The 21,118-nt window shown below is 49.5% G+C and overlaps 1 protein-coding gene across 1 annotated transcript in view; it reads right to left on the reverse strand.

The window, feature by feature from the left end:
- Itga11 (integrin subunit alpha 11) overlaps positions 1 to 21,118 on the reverse strand; it is a 131,733-nt gene that overhangs the window by 42,980 nt on the left and 67,635 nt on the right. Inside the window, exons 4-10 of the mRNA XM_045160360.1 lie at positions 20,251 to 20,342; positions 17,237 to 17,351; positions 14,026 to 14,153; positions 11,270 to 11,418; positions 5,676 to 5,820; positions 4,729 to 4,894; positions 2,765 to 2,835 (exon numbers count right to left, since the gene is read on the reverse strand). Of these exons, the coding sequence (XP_045016295.1) occupies positions 2,765 to 2,835; positions 4,729 to 4,894; positions 5,676 to 5,820; positions 11,270 to 11,418; positions 14,026 to 14,153; positions 17,237 to 17,351; positions 20,251 to 20,342 (866 nt within the window). The remainder of the gene's footprint in view (positions 1 to 2,764; positions 2,836 to 4,728; positions 4,895 to 5,675; positions 5,821 to 11,269; positions 11,419 to 14,025; positions 14,154 to 17,236; positions 17,352 to 20,250; positions 20,343 to 21,118) is intronic.

The raw sequence follows: 21,118 nt of genomic DNA on the forward strand, positions 1-21,118 counted from the left end.
CTCAGGTCTTAGCTGGGGCAACCCGGGCCAATAAGCCCTTGCTATGCTGAGCCAGTTGGCCCATTTCTAGAGTCAGCCCAAGCTCCCTGATGCCAAGTCTGCACCGAGCTGGTGGCACCTGTCTGTCTAAAGCACACCCGGGGGAGCAGGCATTGATACAGGCCTGCTGGCACGTGTCCTTATGTGGGGCTCTCTGATTTAAGGTGGCCCGGTTCCCGGACGCGAACAGATCATAGCTTCATATGCCACCTGCTGATGTCCCAGGGCTCTTCAAGCATGAGATGAGACGCAGGGTCCTTAGGGGAAAGTTTCCAGCGCTGAGCACCCGGACTGGGGCTGCTGGGAAGCTGGGTCAGTTACACATGCATTTCGCTGTGTTCAACACAGTCCGGGGAAATCCTAGAGTGGACCGCGTTTCTGTCCATCCGCATGCTGCCTGGGAGGCATGAGTGCCCCCGCCTCCCGCCCATCTGGGACTTCTGGCTTGCAGCCCCAGGGAGTCCCTCTCAGGAGCAGCTACCGGGTACAGAGGGAAGAGGGGTGCTCACACTTTCCCCAGTCATTTTGCTTCAGCGGCAGCAGGTCACTTAAACTCTCGGTGGCTCCACTTTTCTATTGGCAGAGCTGGGGGCCAGGACAGCTGCCCGGTCCTCCTCATAGAAGTCAACAGAGGCTTGGCGGGACGAGAAGACACATGACCAGTATGGCCCAAGGCCCTTTCTGGCTAATCAGGAGGCCTGGGCATGCCCATAATGCCAGCCTCATCAGGACGCACACACACGGGCACCTGCCCATCTGAAGCACACCCAGGAGAGCAGGAATGGATACAGGCCTGCTGGTATATTTCCCTATATGGGGTCCCTGGGGTTTTACAGTTTATGAAATATTTCCATAGACACCAACTTTGACTCTCCCTAACGCTTTAGATCCCCTTCCAAACTAGCCCCAGGCGAAATCTACAGCGAGTGAGGGTTCAAGAAGTCGTAGCCCCTGAGCTGGGAGAGATGTCCTAGCAGTTGCTTGCCATCAAAGCCGAAGGACCCAGGTTCGATTCCCTGGTGCCCATGTAAGCCAGATGCACAAGGTGGTGCATGCGTCTGGAGTTTGTTTGCAGCGTCTAGAGGCCCTGGCATGCCCATTCTCTCTCTCTATATATATCTTTCTCTTTCTCAAATACATAAGTAAATAAATAAAAATATTATTTTTTAAAAAAGATATAGCCCATGATACCACGTGCTGTTTGTGACACCCTGGGGTCCTTCCCCTATGGGCCAGGCTCGCATGAGACCTCTGCAGTACCAGAGTCTGTATAGACATGGTGCCAGCTGCCAGAGTTGTCCCCTGTGGATACCCTCCCAACATCAACGCAGGACTTGCCCTGGTAACACAGTTCATCCCAGGCACTGCATTAGGAGGCTCTTGCAATTGTTTTTCTGTCCCTTGACCTTTTTTTTTTATGAGAGAGAGAGAGAGAATCTGCCAAGAATTGACACTCCAGGGCCTATAGCCACTTCAGATAAACTCCCGAAGTGTGCACCACCTTGTGCATCTGGCTCACGTGAGTTCTGGGGGGGTCAAACCTGGGTCCGTAGGCTTTGCAGGCAAGCGCCTTAACTGCTAAGCCATCTCTCCAACCCTGGCCTGTTTTTTTGTTTTTTCCACAAGACTCTTTAGACTAAATGGGACCCTTGACGGTGGGGTGTGGCAAGGGTGGGGGTGGAGGGGAATGACCTCCAGCACCCTGCTCCTTGTGAATGGCTGTGTGGGCTTTTGGCTTCTGAAAAGCACTGGAGACAACAGAAATAAATTGAAGACATTGACTCTCCCCATTCCAGGTCCCAGAAGATTCTGGCAGGCAGAGAGACATCAAGAATGATAGATGAGGAACACATCCCTGATACTGAAAACTTAAAACCAGGGTAGTCATGAGCCCTAGGGGTGTAACATCTGCTGATGTCTGGATAAATGTATATGCTATGCTTATCAAACAGTAAGCACTTCTCTTAATATTCATACCCTCATATTAACACTACTCTCCCTTTGGGTAGAGAATCTGCTCTTTTCAGATGACAATGTCCTTGGGATGACTCAGAAGGTATCATAGTGCTGGAAAGAAGTGACTGGAGTACTGAGTAACATCTCGATCACACCTTCCAAGGCTCAGGGTCTAATGCAGAAGAGGTGGCATAAAGATTGTAAGAGCCAAAGGAAGGGCAGGACTCCTTACAATGTGCTTCCTCCAGACCTAAAATTGCCTGGATATTCGTGACCTACATGACACTACCTACACAAGACCATCATAAGAGGAGGAAAAGATCATGACATCAAAATAAAAGAGAGACTGATTGAGATGGGGAGGGAGTATGATGGAAAGTGGAATTTCAAAGGGTAAAGTGGGGGGAGGGCGGTTATCACCATGGGGTATTTTTTTATAATCATGGAAGTTGTTAATAAAAAAATTAAAATAAAAGAATGATAGATGAGGGCTGGAGAGATGGTCCAGCAGTTAAGGTGCATGCCTGCAAAGCCTAAGGACCCAGGTTTGATTCTCCAGGACCCATGTAAGCCAGATGCACAAGGTGGCGTATGAGTTTGGCATTTGAAGTGGCTGGAGGCGCTGGTGTGCCCATTCTCTCTAAATAAGTACATAAATGAAAATTTTTTTAAAAGAAGAATGCTAGATGAGACAGTCAAGAAAGGCGAGATGACAGATTCAGGACTGGAGCAGGTGAGAGGGACAGAGAGTGAGGGCTTCACAGGGTACCTCCACCACGTGTGAGGAAAAGCCGGTCTGCGACATCTCCAGCCCAAAGGACGTTTCGTTCTTGTTGGTACCTGAAACAGGAGGACAAAGGTGTTAGCACCATGCTTCTTGGCATAGCACCAGGTGAGGCTCAGTTGTGTGGCTGGCAGGCATGTTTAGACCTGGGGTTCTCTTTCGAGAGAGGACTTCCATCCTCTAGGAGCACTGAGCGGCAAAGGGCCGGCGTGGGGGAAGTCATGTTACAAGACACTCATGCGTACTTCCAAGTGACCGTGTGTGGGGGTGGTGGAAATCATTAAAAATGCATTAATCGTTAAAAATAGGTCTGGAGAAATGGTTTAGTGGTTAAGGCACTTGCCTGCAAAGCCTAAGAACCCAGGACCCAGGTTTAATTCTCTAGTACCCACGCAAAACCAGATGCACAAGGGGCCACATGCATCTGGAATTCAGTTGCAGTGGGTAGAGGCCCTGGTGTGCCAATTCTCTTTCTCTCTCTTATTTTTTAAAAATATTTTTATTTATTTATTTGACAGAGAAAGGCAGCGGGGGAGAGAAAATGGGCACGCCAGGGCTTCCAGCCACTGCAAACGAACTCCAGATGCATGTGCCCTCTTGTGCATCTGGCTAATGTGGGTCCTGGGGAATTGAACCTGGGTCTTTTGGTTTTGCAGGCAAATGCGTTCATGGCTAAGCAATCCCTCCAGACCCCCTCTCCTAAATAAATAAATAAATAAATACTTCTTAAAAAAAGAAAACAAGATGGAAATCATGTACATTGAAGGAATAAGTGGAATTCCCCACTGTATTCATTCATGGCTGCAGGCAATGCAGGCCGTTTCCTCAACATCAAGTCGACCCGCAGGAGGGAGGTTTGTCTCTGCTATAGATTCACACGAGGAAACCCATGGGTGTGGGCTGAAAGTCCTCCCCACAGAGGGGCCCGTGAACACATCAACTAAGATCTCATCGCTGGAAGGTGACAATTTTCAGGAGAATCCCACCAGTTGGGACGTTTGATTTCTGGTGTGGGTGTCAGAGCCCAACCTGGAGCTTTGTGTCTGCCTTGGGATAGTCACTTTTGTTTCTCTTCTGTGTTTGTAGCTTGTGATTTCCATGTACCACAGACTTCTCAAACCTCTTTTTTCTTTTTCTGACCTTCCCATATGCCCAGAACCGGGTGTGGGAAGAGCCCACTGTAGTGATGTAGGGTGCAAATGAGGTCTATGCAAATGCAATTCTCTGTTGTGGTTCCCCAGATGCTTCCTTCCTATTGATGAGCTAAACTTTTTATTATTATTATTATTATTATTATTATTATTATTATTTTGAGACAGGGTTTCATGTAGCCTAGACTGGCCTCGAACTTGCTATGCAGCTGAGGATGACCTTGAACTCATGATCTTCCTGCGTACGGGTCACAGCTGTGTGCTATCATGTCTACTTTCTGTGGTGCTGGGGATGGAACCCAGGGCTTTGTGTATGCTGGGCAAGCACTCTACCAACTGAGTCCCGTCCCAGCCCTAAACTATATTCTTGGCTTGTATCAAAGTGGTAGAGTAAAAAGGAGGAGACATGTACAGACTGATTTGTTTTAGGATATGGAGCCAAGCCTGCTGGGTTCAGGCTAGGGTTGCCAGATAAAATAGAGGGTGCCCAGTGAAATTTGAACTCCAGACAAACAATGCATATTTTTTTTAAAGACAAATTCTGTCCCAAGCACTCTGTTTTCTGTTTGCTACGTTTGGCAAACCCTTGCTCAAACCTCTCCCGCCTTCCGAGAGTTCTCGGCAGTCAAACGGACAGAATATGAACCACCTTCGGGCACGTTTATGAAGTTCTTAGCCTCGCAGTCAGCACTGGGAGGTTGGCAATCTTGGTGAGGCAAGGACTCCTGCCACGCTATTGCGTTTTGTGGCATTGGTTTCCCCTCCCATGGCGTTTTCCCAACACAACCCATGACTGACCTTCCAGGCTGAAGATCCTGTCCCCGAGAGCATCCACAATGTCCTTCAGGGCCGCCTCATCGGTGACATTGAAGAAGTGCTTGTCATCTGGGTCGCTGGCAATGTATTTGATTTCATTCAGGAAAGTTTCTGGGTTGATGCCTCTGCGGTTGTAGTAGCCCAGGACCTGCCAGGGAACAGGGCAGGGGCAACAAACCAGGACATGGCACCCGTCTTCCTCACACACCCTACAGCCCCTGACCCCGAGGACCCTGAGGTGGGCTGGGGATGGGGGGGTTATTTTTCAAGGTATCACTTGCATTTTGAAGCCGATTCTCTTTGAGGGGTTGCGGTGGTTTGAGTGTGAAACGTTCCTCGTAGCCTCATGTGGTTGTGATTAAATCTCATACTTAACCCCTTGCTGGTGGAGCCCTTGGTGGGCAGAGCCTTGCTGGGGGAGGTGTGTCACTGACGGGGCTTGGGATTCTACAGTCCAGCTCCACTTGCCAGTGCTGGCAATCTCACTCTCCCTACTTCCTCCCTGCTGCCGTGGAGCTGTGATGCCCAGCTGTCTGCTCCTGTCATGTGTTCCCTGCTACAGTGAAACTTCTTGAAACTGAAAGCTGGAAATCGGCTGCTTCTGCTCGGGTGTTTGGTCCTAGCAATGAGAAGGGAACTGCGATGGGGGATAAATTGAGGCTTATCTCCTTGAGCTGAGCTGGGGTTCTGGGAGACGGTGGGCATGGAGGGGGGGATTTTCTGGGTTTTCGGATCTCTCTGGATAAGGAAAGTAAATGAAGTCTGGCACAGGCTGGCGTGGCGGTGCTAGACAGTGTCAACTTGTCCTCGTAGGAGGACAAGGCGGCAGGTCCATTTGCGGGCCGGAGCTTGGGGAATCCCTGGGGGGAGGTTGAGGGCAAAGCTTCTAGAGTAGCAGGGAACCCCGGGGGAGCAGAGGCGGGACTTACGGCCACAGCGTATCTGGTCACGTTGTCCTTCTCACTGTGCTGGATCACCTTCTCCAGGTCCGGGCTATCGTGGGACTCCCCGTCCGTGATGACAATCATCACCTTCTTAGCGCCTTTCCTCCCGCCCTTCCGGAAAGCCTCCGAGCTGGAACCGAGGCACAGAGACAGCTCAGGAAGGGGACACTGGGATAGAACAGTCCTGGTGCTCTTCATGGGCAGCCACAGAAGCCATGGGCTGCATTCCCCTGGGCACCCCAACAGGTCATGGCACCTGGATCACACTGCCCTTTTACGAGGTGCCCAGCTGGGTATTAGATCTGTGTCTTTTTTTTTTTTTTGTCACTATTGTTTTTGTTTTTTTTTTAAGGTAGGTTCTCACTCTAGACCAGGCTGATGTGGAATTCACTATGTAGTCTTGGGGTGGCCTTGAACTCACAGCAATCCTCCTACCTCTGCATCCTGAGCTCTGGGATTAAAGGTGTGTTGCCATCATGCCCGGCTATTGTTTTTGTTTTTACAAGGTAGGGTTTTGGTCTAGCCCAGACTGATCTGCAACTCACTCTGTAGTCCCAGGTTGGCCTCAAGCTCACAGTGATCCTCCTACCTCTGTCTCTTAAGTGCTGGGATTAAAGGCACGTGCCATCATACCTGGCTGGGTCTGTGTTTTGTGTAATTAATTAATTTGGAAACAGAAAGGGAGAGAGAGAGAGAGAGAAGAAAGAGACAGACCAAGAGGATGGGTGTGCCAGGGCCTCTAGCTACTGCAAATGAAGTCTAGATGCATGCTCTGCTTTGTCCATCTGGTTTTACATGGGCACTGGGGAATAGAACCCAGGTCATTATTAGGCTTTGCAGGCAAGTGCTTTAGCTGCTCAGCCATCTCTCCAGCCCCCCCATTTTTTTGTTTGTTTTCGAGGTAGGGTCTCATTCTAGCTCAGGCTGGCCTTGAACTCACAGAGATCCTCCTACTTCTGCCACCCAAGGATGAAAGGCGTGTGCCACCATGCCCATTTCCCTGCGTGTTTTTAAAGTGATGCTTGAAACCCCTTTGGGGGTCCCTATCTTGGTGCTTTTGAGTAGGCAGAGGGGATGAGGAGGTTGAGGAGGGAAGATCAGAAGCAGGTAACCTTTAGGGGAGCTAAGTTAGAAGCTCAGAATTTTGTGCACATGTGTGAGCATGCATGCATGTAGGCACATGTGTGTGTGTGGGTACACATGCATGTGGAAGCCAGAGGCTGACACTGACTGTCTTTCTCTGTCCCTCTTCACCTTATTTACTGAGGCAGGGACTCTCACTTGAATCCAGAGTTCACCGATCTGGTTTGTCTACCTAGCTTTCCCTGGCCATCCTCTGCACCCACATCCTGAGATCTGGGAGGACAGGGGCTGCCACACCTGCCAGGCATCTACGTGGGTTCTGGGATCATGCTTATGTGGCAATGTTTTGTCCACTAAGACATTCCCCTGACCCTGAGTATTTTTTTAAATGTTTTATTTATTTATTTGAGAGAGAGAGAGAGAGAGAGAGAGAGAGAGAGAGAGAGAGAGAGAGAGGTGGGGTGGGGAGAGGCAGAGAGAAAGAGAATGGGCGCACCAGGGCCTCCAGCCACTGTGAATGAACTACAGACTCATGTGCCCCCTTGTGCATCTGGCTTACATGGGTCATTGGGAATTGAACCGGGGTCTTTAAGGTTTGCAGGCAAATGCCTTAACTGCTAAGCCATTTCCCCAGGCCCCCTGACCCTGAGTTTTAACACTTTTAGATGCCCAAGCCCTACCCACACCCATGAGATCAGACTCTCTGGGGTTCTAGCCTCTGCATTTTTTTTTTCTTTTTTTCCTGAGGTAGGGTCTTGCTCTAGCTCAGGCTGACCTGGAATTCACTTTGCAGTCTCTGGATGGCTTCGAACTCATGGCAATCCTTCTACCTTTGCCTCCCAAGTGCTGGGACTAAAGGCATGCACCACTACACCCAGCTTGATTTCTTTTTTTATAATTTAATTATTTGAAAGAAAAACAGGCAAAAAGAGAGAGAGAGGAGAGAGAATGGGTATGCCAGGAGTTCTAGCCTCTGCAAATGAACTCCAGACACATGCACAGCCTTGTGCATCTGGATTACGTGGGGGCCTGGAGAATCGAACCTGGTTCCTTTGGCTTTGCAGGCAAGCATCTTAACCACTAAACAACCTCTCCAGCCAGCATTGATAGTTTTCAAACATTCTGTTGAACACCCAGAATCATGTGTCACTTGCCTAAGGACTGACAAGGTGGGGTGTCAGATTCCAGCCTCGGCCACACAGCATATGTGGTTTGAAGCTGGATACGCTTATGACTTCTCCTACCAGCACAGCTTCGACTCTATTTTGGAAAATATTAAATATCAAATTCATGGAAAATGTTGCTGTTATTTGCTTTTCATTATGTTTTCAGCGCACTGAGCATGAGTGTAGTCCAGCCATACCCCATGTGGTCAAGGGACGCTTACAGCTGGCAACTGGTTCAAAGGCTGAAAAACTGGTTCTTGGTGTCTCTGTGGCCAGCTCTCCACTAGACCAGGGGGCTTCTGAACAGTACAAATACAGTCTTGTCCAAGCGTCTGGCTTTGCAGGTAGAATTTTCCAATAAGAACTTAAAACTAAATGCTACTCTTAGGCCCTGTGGTGGTTCTTATGCGTCTGACCCAGAACTGTCCCCTGATTTAAGTTTGCGAAGAGCTCCGGTGTGAGTGGAAAATCCCCTCACCTGGCTTTTCCTGCGGCTCAAGCCGAGCCTGGCCGCTGTGGCCCCGCGGACCTGGTGCCGCCGCTGCTGGAGCCACTTCTGCCAGCCTGTGTGGGCTCTAAACACTCTGGACCTCTCCTACTTCTCTGCTGCCATTGGTAATTTCCTGTACACCTCACTTGTTAGTAGAAGAGTTTATTTTGCTGGATTTTTTTTTTTTTTTGGCTTTCTCTCCCGTGGGTTGCTTTGAACCATGCCAAGGCATCCAGAGCCCATCCTGAGACTACAGAGTGAGTTCCAGATCAGCCTGGGCTAGAGTGAGACCCTACCTCAAAAAAACAAACAAACAAAAAAAAAAAAACCCAAACAAACAAACAAAGTTAAATAAAACCCAACCTCCATGCAAATCACTATGCCATGGTAAAAACAGGCTTTGTTATGTGGAGACAACGAAAGTTTCTGAATCATGTTTCCAGGGAGCAGACCAGCGCACATGTCTCCATGAAATGCATCTGCAATAGTGTGAGAACTGCCATCAATTGTCTGATTGTAAACTGCGATCTTCTGTCGGGCAAAGGGACTTGGATTTGTTCTTTTGTAAATTACATTATTAATTCTTTGAGAGTAGTAAGAATTTTATTCTCATGACACATTCTACTAAGCTAGACAGCAGATAACCCATGGAGATTTAGACCACACCATGTCTTCTTCCTGCTCACCTCCCACAGTGGGTTTCATGTCTCCCAGGGAAAGCCTAGGGTCTGACAGAGATACAGCCAGGCACTTGGTGGTACACCCTATTATCTCTGTGAACTGCTCACTTCCCTCCACACCCTCTGGTCTCTTGACCTCTCTGTCCCCTCTGAGTTGGGAGATGAGGATTAACGCTTGTCATAACTCCTCTGCCAGCTGGGAGTCACCAAGGCCAGAAACCATTTTTATAACCCCTTGAGTTTTTGCCCTTTAGGAGATTCATAGGGGAAAAATAAGATGATTCCCCCCTCCAAAAAAATAACCCACTGCTGGCTCATGCTTTTAATTCTAGTACTTTGGAGGCTGAGGTAAGAGGATCACCATAAGTTCAAGGCCAACCTAGATTACAGAGTGAGTTCCAGATAAACTTGGGACTAGAGTTAGATCCTGCCTCAGAAAAACCCTAAAAACCTCAACAAAACTCAACTTAGCGTCAGAGTGAGATCCTGCCTTAAAAGAAAACAACCCTAAAAACCTCAAACAAAACTGAACCAACCAACAAAACCCGCTACCAATAACAACAAAAACTGCATTACACATAACCAGATGAAGACAGAAAACTTTTCACCTCAAAAGGCATCAGCTGAGCCAGGCACTTGGGAGGCAGAGGTAGGAGGATTGCTGTGAGTTCGAGGCCAGCCTGAGACTAAACAGTGAATCCCAGTTCAACTACAGCAAGACTCTTCCTTGTAATTCCAGCTACTTGGAAGTTTTGGCTATGCAGCAAGACTTTATCTCAAGAAAAGGAATTCAAACAGGTTTGGGAACGCAGCTCCATGAGACAGCACTTGCCTAGAATAGCAAATGCCTACGATCCCAAGTACTGCAAATGAATGAATATATAAATACATAAATGTAATTTGGGATCTGAATATGGCAGTCTAGAAGGTTAGAGTCTCAGATTTCCCTTGAGGTGAAGGTTGTGGCCCCAGCTGGGTTTGTGAGTCACCAGCGGCTCAAAGTACCTGGTGAGTCACTCAAGGGTAATTGACCTGAGGTTGGTGGGCTGCAAAATGAGTCTGTTGGTTTCCCAGTGGGAAAGTGACAGCCCCATGGTCACACAGGCTTCTTTCACTGCCCAGCCATCGGAAGGGCCCACAGACATGTCAGGTGTCACTCCAGCGATGGCCAAAATGCAAAATGACTTAATTCCTCGTGAGGACGAGTGGAAGAGCCGTCCGTGCGCAGAGGAGCGCTCGCTCAGGAAATGCCTGGGTGAGTTTTAACCATAAACAGAGATGCGTGAGCTGAGCAGTGACTTCATCAGAGAGGGGGAGCTGGGAGCTCGGAACGGTTTCCATCTTTTCACCACATGAAAACACAGTACAACCAGATAGATCTTGCAGGGTGGATGGAATTCAGTTAACTGTACCCACTCACCCTAATGAGGTGGGACTCCAAGGTAATGGGGCTGTGGTCTCAATGACTGGAGCAGAACTCACAGTCATAGCTATAAAATCCAGACATTAAAATCTAAGTGTCTTTGACACAGGGTAGGAGTCTGGGCCTTGACTCATGAGCTTTGAAGGTTAGCTAATTTCACTGGGGTAAGCACAAGGTTTTCAGCAAAGTCAGTGTTTTTGGAATAAACCCTGGAATTTCTGTGTAAACAACATCTAGAGGCAACATTCATTTGAATGAGTGAATACTGGTGTGACTCCCTCCCTTCCTTCCTTCCTTCCTTCCTTCCTTCCTTCCTTCCTTCCTTCCTTCCTTCCTTCCTTCCTTCCTTCCTTCGTTCCTTCCTTCCTTCCTTCCTTCCTTCCTTCCTTCCTTCCTTCCTTCCTTCCTTCCTTCCTTCTTCCCTCCCTCCCTCCCTCCCTCCCTCCCTCCCTCCCTCCCTCCCTCCCTTCCTTCCTTCCTTTTTGTTTTTTGAAGTAAGGTCTCACTGTAGCCCAGGCTGACCTGGAACTCACTATGTAGTCTCAGGGTAGCCTCGAAGTCACGGCGATCCTCCTACCTCTGCCTCCCGAGTGCTGGGATTAAAGGCGTTTGCCACCACGCCCGGCTAACAACTCATTCTTGTTAGTCATTAAATGATACAGTAAATTGTACATGACAATAGATAACTAGAATAGTATCTGAATCTGAAATCTGATTTTTTTTTTTTTTTTTTTTACCGAGCAAATTCAATGCCAAATGCCGTCCGGGTCTCTGTCCCTCCTCTCTGTTCAATGTGGCTGGCAGCTTCCACCACGTCTTTTACAGACCTGTAGTCATTGAGGTGAAACTCATGGACCGCATCTTCTCCATACTGAACGACTCCGACCTGCGAATCAGAGCACAGGACATCCGAATGACTCTATCCTGGAATTCAGGCCTTTGATGGCAGGGTGGGAACTGGCATGGTCTCCTCTGTGAGGGTAGAGGGGGGCGGAGTCACCCTTCCCAGGCGTCACCAGCACAAGGAGAGCAAAGTTCTGGTGATGAGCAGATGTCTCCATGGAATAAGAGGGGAGGAGCTGGACAGAGAAAGGGACTTAGTGATTGAAGGGTAAACAGTAATAAAAACCTGTGGTAGGGCTGGAGAGATGGCTTAGCGGTTAAGGCGTTTGCCTGCAAAGCCAAAGGATCCGGGTTCGACTCTCCAGGACCCACGTAAGCCAGATACACAAGGGAGGGTGCATGCATCTGGAGTTTGTTTGCAGTGGCTGGAGGCCCTGTGTGCCCATTCTCTCTCTTTCTCTCAAATAAATAAATAAATAATATTTTTAAAAACCTGTGGTAGAAAAAAAAAGTAGTTTATAAAAGCTGGGCATGGTAGTGCACGCCTTTAGCCCCAGAACTCAGGAAGCAGAGTTAAGAGGATCTCCAGGAGTTCGAGGCCAGCCTGAGACTGCATAGTACATTCCAGGTCAGCCTGGGCTACAGTGAGACCCTATCTCGAAAACAAAAACAAAAACAAAACAAAAAGACCTATGGTAGTAATGACAGTAGTAATGATTTACTGTTGGTTGTTGGCACTACCAAGATAACTTGGCACAAAAGCCCTTTGAATGCTGGACATTCAGTCAATGTTCATGTGTGGGGGACCAGACTAGGCAGAAAAGGATGGCCCTTAAAGGGAAGGGTCTTAGGATGATCTTACATCACATCTTCACCACGCCTATCCCAGCTGGCCTTGCCTATTTCAGCTTGCCCCACCTGCTTGCTTGAGGGATTCAACGTTTGCAAGTCTCACCCAATCAGATCTCTCTCTTTTGCTTTTGCTTTTGTTTTTGTTTTTTTGAGGTAGGATCTCACTCTAGCTCACAAGCTGACCTGGGATTCACTATGTAGTCTCAGGGTGGCCTTGAACTTACGGCGATCGTCCTGCCTGTCTCCTGAGCACTGGGATTAAAGGTATGCACCACCATGCCTGGCTCCAATCAGATTTCTTTTGAACAAGCACTCAGGTATGGGTGGATTCCTCCTCTGAGCCCAGGTCAATTGGCTGGGAAACCTGGTGCAGGTGTGTCCAGGTGTGCTGAGTGTGAATTCTAGAGTATTCTGTTTTCTGGTCCCTTGGAGAAATGTTCTCCAGAGCTGCACTAGTGACATATCTGGGTCTCCTCGCTGGTAAGATTATCCTTCTCTACCACCAGCCAGATTGGGAAGGGACACTTTTTATTACTGGTTTTAGGTTCTTTTTGGAAAAATATTAAAAAATTTTTAACTATTTTATTTTTATTTATTTGACAGAGAAAGAGGGAGACGTAGAATGGGTGCGCCAGGGCCTCCAGCCACTGCAGCCAAACTCCAAATGTGTGCGTCCCCTTGTGCATCTGGCTTATGTGGGTCCTGGGGAATCGAACCTGGGTCCTTTGGCTTTGCAGGCAAACACCTTAACCACTAAACCATCCCTCCATCCCTGAAAAATATTTTTATGTATTATTTATGAGAGAGAGAAAGGAAAGAAAGAGAGAAGGGGCACACAGGGCCTCTAGCCAGTGCAAACAAACTTCAGGCACATGTGCCGCCATGTGTATCTGGCTTACGTGGTTATGGGGCATTGAACCTGGCTCCTTAGTATGTGCAGGCAAACGCCTTAACTGCTAAGCCATCTCTCCTGCCCCTGTTTTTACTTTTAATATCTTTATCTAAGGTCCGTGTTTGTTAACATTTGTTCCTGGACCACGTGGTGTATCTCCCTTCTCTCCACTTCACCTGCCCTTCCTCGGCTCTTTCCCGTCCCTGTGATATCTGAACAAAGTGTGGTGATTTCAAATGATTCTCTTTAGTCTGGATTGCCAATTCTTTGGTTAATTTACAGATCCAAACTTGGGGCTTGTGGTTTCAGGGAGCACCCCAACAACCCACGTTAGGCCAGCTCCCCATTTCAGATGGTCTTCTGGTGGTGGGGGCCCTATCGCCTCAGGGAGTTTGCTCCCTTCTTTGTAGTTTTACTTGTTAGAAATAATTAATTTATCTGCAAGCAGAAAGAATGAGAGAGAGAGAGAGAGAGAGAGAGAGAGAGAGAGAGGATGAATGGGTGTATCAGGACTTCAGGGAATAAATCTACCCCCATGTCCAGACAGCATTTTGAGCAGGCTGATGTGAACTGCATTCCAGCCACCTTGTCTCCAGGGTCTGAGTCTCCAGGGCCTTTCCTCCCACAGCTTTCTGGTGTCTACTCTCTTGTTCCCATCTTCTACTCTCTTTCCAGATAGTCACTCTTCCAAAGTTGGGTCTATCTCGGAAGAGGGGCTTTGGCCTGTGAACTGAGGTCTCTGCCCAGCTCACCCTTGACATCCCCACCAGGGTTGGGCCTCTCAGACAGCAGGATTTGCCAAACCTTACCTTTGTGCCAGAATGCCTCCTGATGCCCTGAGGCAGCATGGGGTCACGGGTTCAGGAGCTTCTGTTCAGTGGGGAAAAGAGCCCCAGAGCTGCTCACCTGGATCTGCCCTGGGCCGATGTAAAACTTCTTCAGGATGTTGATAAGAAAGTGCTGGACCTCCACCCACGGGTAGATGCTGTTGGAACCATCCAGGACAATGATGATGTCCATGTAGGTCTGACACCCTGCCAAAGGAGGACACAGTCAGGGCTACCCAAGGACCCAGGGTTTGCAAGTCTTTGGTAGTCTGGATGCCTGTTCAAAGGCAAAAGAAGCGTGTTGGGGTGGCATTTACAATTGGAGTAACATGAATGAGGAGTCCTGGAGGTCCTGACAGCTCAGTCCCACCACTTGGTGGGCTGTTTAAAAAAAGCCGAAATCGAGCCTGACTTCTTTGCACCCCTGAGACCGCCCATTGCCCACTGCTTGGTGCTTTTTTATTTATTATTATGTTTTATTTATTTATTTTTATACTTCTTGGTTTTTCAAGGTAGGGTCTCGCTCTCCGCCAGGCTGACCTGGAATTCACTGTATAGTCTCATGGTGAGCCTCCTGTCTCTCTGCCTCCCAAGTGCTGGGATTAAGGGCCTGCACCACCATGCCTGGCTTGGTCAGTGCTGGCTCTGTCCAAATCAGGACCTCACCGCCATGGGCCGTTGCATCAGCCTGTGACTCTTGGCCTTGCCACTCATGGGCTGTGTGACCTAAGTGCAGTCAATCAATTTCTCTGCCTCAGTGTCCTTGATGAGGGGCATACTGCTGAATTGCAGGATGAATTAATGAGAAGATACTGCTCCAGGGCTGGGCACAATGCTCAATAAATCCTGACTGATCCTGTTTTTTTTTTTTTTCCTCTCTCTCTGCATGCTTGCTCATACGTGGGCACCCGTGTGTACAGATGCTTATATACACGTGTGCCTTATTTATTTATCTTTTTGGTTTTTCAAGGTAGGGTCTCGCTCTAGCCCAGGCTGACCGGCAATTCACTACGTAGTCTCAGAATAGCCTTGAACTCACAATGCTCTTCCTACCTCTGCCTCCCGAGTGCTGGGATTAAAGGCGTGCGCCACCATGCCCAGCTCAGGTCTTTTTTTAATAAGAGAGAGAATTAGTGCACCAGGGCCTCTACCCACTGTACTTGAACTCCAGACACATGCGCCACCTTGTGCGTTTGGCTTACGTGAGGTCTGGGGAGTCGAACGTGGGTCCTCAGGCTTCTCAGGCAAGTGCCTTAAGCACTAAGCCATCTCTCTCCAGCTCAAAAAGCCTCTTAAAATCTAAGCAACATTGGCTGGGGTGAAATTGAAACATTGTATACACTTCATATCCAGATATCTGCTTATTTTCACTGGAGCACTTTCACCGTCATAAAATCTACTTTACAACAATGTCGTAAGCCTCTTGAGTGTCAGCCATTCCCGTCACACTGTGGGGTGCACTGTGTTTCATCCGGTGCTCCCCAGACAGAGAGGAAGGCAGAGGGTGGCTGTGAGCCCAGCTGTCTGCGGAGGGTTTGTGTTTGATGGAGCGTCTCGGAGATTCTGTGTGGGCCCCTCAGATGCTCAGCTCCCCCGTGCCACCTGCCAGCTGCGGACAAGCACGTGGGCCACCAGAAACTTCCGGCCTGACAGAGATTGATGGGTTTGACCTTTGTGCTTTTGCTCAACACATTCAGGAGAAGGACCTGTCTGTCATACGCAGGAGCTGTGCATGGGTGTGGGGACTCAGACCAGCTCTTCCATTTGGGGAAGCTCACAGTCCACCCGTAGGACCAGAGATCTAAATGTTTTCTTATTAATATGTATTTATTATTTTTCTGTACTTATCATAATATTTTCATATTTTTTCCCCTCCCGAGGTAGGGTCTCTCTAGCCCAGGCTGACCTGGAATTCATTATGTCGTCTCAGGGTGACCTTAGACTCATGCATGAAACGATCCTCTGACCTCTGCCTCCCGAGGGCTGGGGATCAAGGCGTGCTCCATCACGGTGGGCTGGGTCTTGGCTTTTATATACAGGTGAACATGCCTTTTGGGAGATTCCTCCCACTGTTGCCTGTGTTTAGGACCCTCTAAGGTAGAAGCTGCATGGGGGTGTCCTGGCACCTGCATCTGAGAAGCCCTAAGGCAGTGTTGAATGTGCCAAGTCAGGAGCCTCCACTAGGAGAAAGCTACCTTGGCCCAGAGGGGACAGCTGCTCTAGAGCTGGGATATTCCCTTGGGGACTCCCCCAATGCATCCCCCTGACCTCCTGTGCTCTGGGCCACTTTATGCAAATGGACCTCACACTTCCTGGACTCCCAGGAGGACAGCTTCCCCTCCCCCCCCCTCTCCAGGCACCATCTGTCCACCTCTGACTGAGCCTTTGTTGGGGGAAGGCTGTTGGAGCCAAAGGTGCTAATCCCTCACCCTCCATAAACAGGCAGCAGCTGCTGGCCTGAGGGTATTTAACCCGAGGAAATGGTGAGGCTTCTAGCCAAGAAGTCTGGGCTTCTAACTCCCCAGGCTTGCTTGGCAGCTGGGACAGGAGGGTGAGGTTTTGTATCCATGAAGCTCTGGGGCAAGCTGCCTAGGAACTGACTAGGTGTCACCATCACCCAGGTCATTTTTAATTATTTATTATTTATTTTTATTTTTAGAGAGAGTGACTGAGATAGATAGATAGATAGATAGATAGATAGACAGACAGACAGACAGACAGACAGACAGACAGACAGATAGGGAACGAGAATTGGCACACCAGGGCCTCAGCCACTGCCATCGAACGCCAGATGCTTGCGCCACCTAGTGGGAATGTGTGACCTTGTGCTTGCCTCATTTTTGGGCCTCTGGCTTATGTGGGATCTGGAGAGAGATCAAACCTGTGTCCTTAGGCTTCGCAGGCAAGTGCCTTAACCACTAAGCCATCTCTCCAGCCCCCCTCAGGTCACTTTTGCTCTCCTTGGCCCTCCTATCGCACCGCAAGACATCAAGGAGCAACGTTCGTAATAGTTTAAGGTCTCGCAGGGAGTCTCCCTGCATGCCAGGAGGATCTTCATAAGTTTAGTTCACTAGCTCCATAGTGTGACATTGTGGAGGAGGGCGGACATCACAGAGGCCCAGCCAGGAGAAGTGACACCTTTCAAGTCATTCGGACAGCAGGGTGGGCTATTACAGAGTCCAAAGGCCGCTGAGTGGTCACAAGACAGTGGGGGTCAGAGAGCTCCAAGCCTCTCTGGGAAGCACCCCCTCCCCCACTCCGCGTGAGCCTGAAGATGTGAAGCCACTTACTTTGGAGAGCCGGCGCCACGGTCTTCGAGAACCTGAAGTTGGAGTTGACTCTGGAGCACATGCCGGTGGTGTAGTAGGAACTCCCGCACTCGTGAGACCACAGGGGGCTGCAGGCCTGCGGGGGAGCCCAAGACAGACATGTCTATCTGTGTGTGGACACCCCGGGGTGAGAGGTCTTCTCTGAGTCTCTCTGGCTGCAGTGTTCATGGGTCCACTTTTTTTTTTTTTTTTTTTTGAGGCAAGCCCAACTGGCCTTTTTTTTTTTTAATGTGAGAGAGCAAGAGAGAGAGAGAGAGAGAGAGAGAGAATTGGTGCAGCTGGGTCTCCAGCCACTGCAAACAAACTCCAGACGTGTGCGCCCCCTTGTGCGCATGTGCAACCTTGTGCGCTTGCGTCACCTCGTGTGTCTGGTTTACGTGGGACCTGGGGAGTCGAACATGAGTCCTTAGGCTTTGCAGGCAAGCACCTTAACCACTAGGCCATCTCTCCAGCCCGGGTCCACTTTTCTTTAGGTGTCGTTATATAGTCCTGCTCTCATATACCCCTGGAACCCAGTGGACTCACCACCCCTTTTCTTGCCCACCCCACATAACCAACCCCACAAGGTCTGGGGAAGCCTCCTTGGGAGTGGATCTTTCAAGGGTCACTAGACTAACTCCTCTAACTGTGGAGGCCCACACGAGGCAAACTTCCAGAACAGGGGCCCCACAGCACACCATCTTACCAGGGAGAGAAAGAGAAAAGAATGTCTGTGTTCTGCTGTGAAATTTGCTACCAAAAACACTGACATCAGGCGGGTCTTGAAGGGCTGAGGGATGAGCGTCTCAGAATGAAAATCCAGCTGCTGGCCTCCATTTTGCTCTTGCTGCCAAGAGGCCTGGAGGCCGTTTGTGCTTTGCTTTGACTTGGAAGCTAATTGCTCTATTCCAACCCCTTCTTTAATCAGCTTTCTTTTTTTTAACCTAAGGGCCTGGGTCTTAAGGGTTACTTTATCTGTGTCTTTTAAAAAATTGTTTTTATTTATTTGAGAGAGAAAGAAGGCAAGGGAGAGAGAGAGAGAGGCAGATAGAGAGAGAGCATGGGCACATCAGGGCCTCCAGCCACTCACTGCAAATGAACTCCAGACACATGTGCCCCCTTGTGCATCTGGCTTACATGGGTCCTGGAGAATTGAACCTTGGTCCTTTGGCTTTGCAGGCTATTGCCTTAAGCACTAAGCCATTTATCCAGTCTCCCTTTCATTTTTTTTCTTATGAATGTATATGTATGGTAAACATGTGTGTGTATACATATTTGTATGTGTGTGCAGGTGTTTGTGTGTGCGTGTGAAGGTCAGAGGTCAACATCTGGTCTCTTCCTCAATTGCTCTCTACATCATCATAATTTTCATTAATTATGGTTTTCTGAGGTAGGGTCTCACTTTAGTTCATGCTGACTTTGATCTCACTCTGTAGTCCCAAGCTGGCCCTGAGCTCACAGTGATCCTCCTGCCTCTGCCTCCCAAGTGCTGAGATTAAAGGCATGTGCCACTATGCCCAACTTCCACCTTATTTTTTTAAATATATATTTTATTATTTATTTGAGACAGAAAGAGAGAGAGAGAGAGAAATAGAGAGAGAAGGGGTACACCAGGGCCTCTAGACACTGCAAATGAACTCCAGATGCATGCGCCCCCCCCCTTGAGCATCTGGCTTATGTGGGTCCTGGAGAATCAAACTGAGGTCCTTAGGCTTCGCAGGCAAACGCCTTAACCACTAAGCCATCTCTCCATCCCTCCCATATTATTTTTGGGGACAGAATTTCACCTTGAATCTAGCACAAACTAACTCAGCTAGACAAGCTAGCCAGTGAGCCTCAAAGCTTCTCCTGCCTCTGCCTCCTGGGTGCTGGGATTACTGGCATGCACCACCGTACCTGGCTTTTTTTAATGTGGGTGTTGGGGATTGAACTTAAGTTCTCATGGCAAGCACTCTATCGACAGAGTCATCTTCTCAGCCAATTATCTGTGTCTTTTTTTTTTCTTTTTCTTTTTGTCAATGTGATTTTGGATGTTTGGAAGTATGGGGGGAAAAGAGAATGGGAGGAGAGATAGAAAGATAGTGAATGAATGGACCAATGGATGCTAGGTAGCTGTAGGAAAGGATGGATGCTTAAATGGGAGAATAAGTAGGTAGATTAGCAAATAGACAGGTGGGCAGATGAGTGGACAGATGGAGGGATGGAGGAAGGGGATGAATGGTGGACTGACGAGTGAATTGATGAATGGATGGATGAATGAATGGATTAACCAAAGTTGCTATTTATAAATGAGAGACCGCCCCGCAGAGGCTCAGAGGACCCCTGGAACCATTACACCACCCTGCGAAGCAGCAACAGGGTAAAGGGGCCTTGGTGGGACAAGGGAGTGGAGCGTCCCCAACAGGTGTGTGTGGCCAGGCCTAAGGCCTCACTGTGCCCTTGTGTGTGGATAACGAAGGGCGGTGACACCTTGGGACTTTCCCCGGGCTACTAGATCCTCAAATCCCCATGACCCCAGTCCTATTGCTCCCCGCCCCAGACTCAAGTGTTCCCTGTGAAAGCGGCCGCGGGAGAACTTCACTCCGAAATCCCATCCTGGCAACGGGGCTCTAGGACGATCCATCGCAGAAAGCTCCTCTCTTGAACCCTGAGTGCAGCTGGTCAGCCCCCCAGGATCCCTTCCCTAGGGTGTACAGATCTGTGTGTTCATTCAGTTTTGGCTTCCATACCAAGCCGGTCCAGGCTGCGAGGTGCTCCTGGCTCCTTACAGCAGGCCACGGGAAAGACCACCTGCCCAGAGAGCTTGCATCCCAAAGTGCAGTGGCCCCGGCGCCCAGCGGAGCGCGGATGCGCCTGTGCAAGAGCGCCCTCTTGTGGCATGTAGCGGTGAGTCGTCCCGAGGGTCGAGGGGACATCCTTGCGAGGGGACATCCTTGCGAGGGGACCTTCATCCCGCGCCCCTCCCCGGGACTGCGGTGGGGCTCGGTGGCTCTTACCAGGAAGCTGTTGTCCTTGGGGTTGGTGGCGAGGCTCAGCCCGAGGCGCATGTTGTCCTTCCTCTCCGACACGTTGGATAAGGTGACTCTTCCTGGGAGTTGGGCAGAAGCTCAGCCTGCAGCCCCCTCTCGCCGGCCCGCCCTCCGCCCAAAGCCTGACGCTGCTGCGGCGGGGGAGGTCCTCATCTGCCCATGCCCCTCACTGGCCGTAGGGTGGTCCCGACCTCCCCTGGCGGTGCCCGCGTTCCTTCCTTCCTCAGGGCTCCCTGGGACTCCTGGGCACACCGAGGTTCTGTGAAGCCTTGCAATGGCGCAAGATCACACAGTGCCATCTCCGACGTCCTCTGACATCTGACCGTACCCCAAACATACCATGGCGTCCACTGACACGCCTTCCTCTGTGCAGGACCTTGTCTACACCTCCCAGTGACGCTCACCATCTTTTTTTTTTTTTTTTAACATTTAAAGCTTTTATTTTTATTAACAACTTCCATAATTGTAAATAATATCCCACGGTAATGCCCTCCTTTCCCCCACTTTCTCCTTTGAAACTCCATTCTCCATCATATCCCCTCCCCCTCTCAATCAGTATTTTATTTTGATGTCATCATCTTTTCCTCCTGTTATGATGGTCTTGTGTAGGTGGTGTCAGGCACTGTGAGGTCATGGATATCCAGGCCATTTTGCGTCTGGAGGGAGCACGTTGTAAGGAGTCCTACCCTTCCTTTGGCTCTTACATTCTTTCCGTGGGGCCCCGTTCTTTCAATGCCCACCCCTTCTCTGTCCACCTGACTTGTGCTGAGGGGGTCTTTGGGGGGGGGCAGATTAGCTTGGCCACCGACCTCCACAGGTGCAAGGTCTTGCCCAA

This window comes from Jaculus jaculus, chromosome 10 (genome assembly GCF_020740685.1).
Source record: "Jaculus jaculus isolate mJacJac1 chromosome 10, mJacJac1.mat.Y.cur, whole genome shotgun sequence".
NCBI classification, from domain to species: Eukaryota; Metazoa; Chordata; class Mammalia; order Rodentia; family Dipodidae; genus Jaculus; species Jaculus jaculus.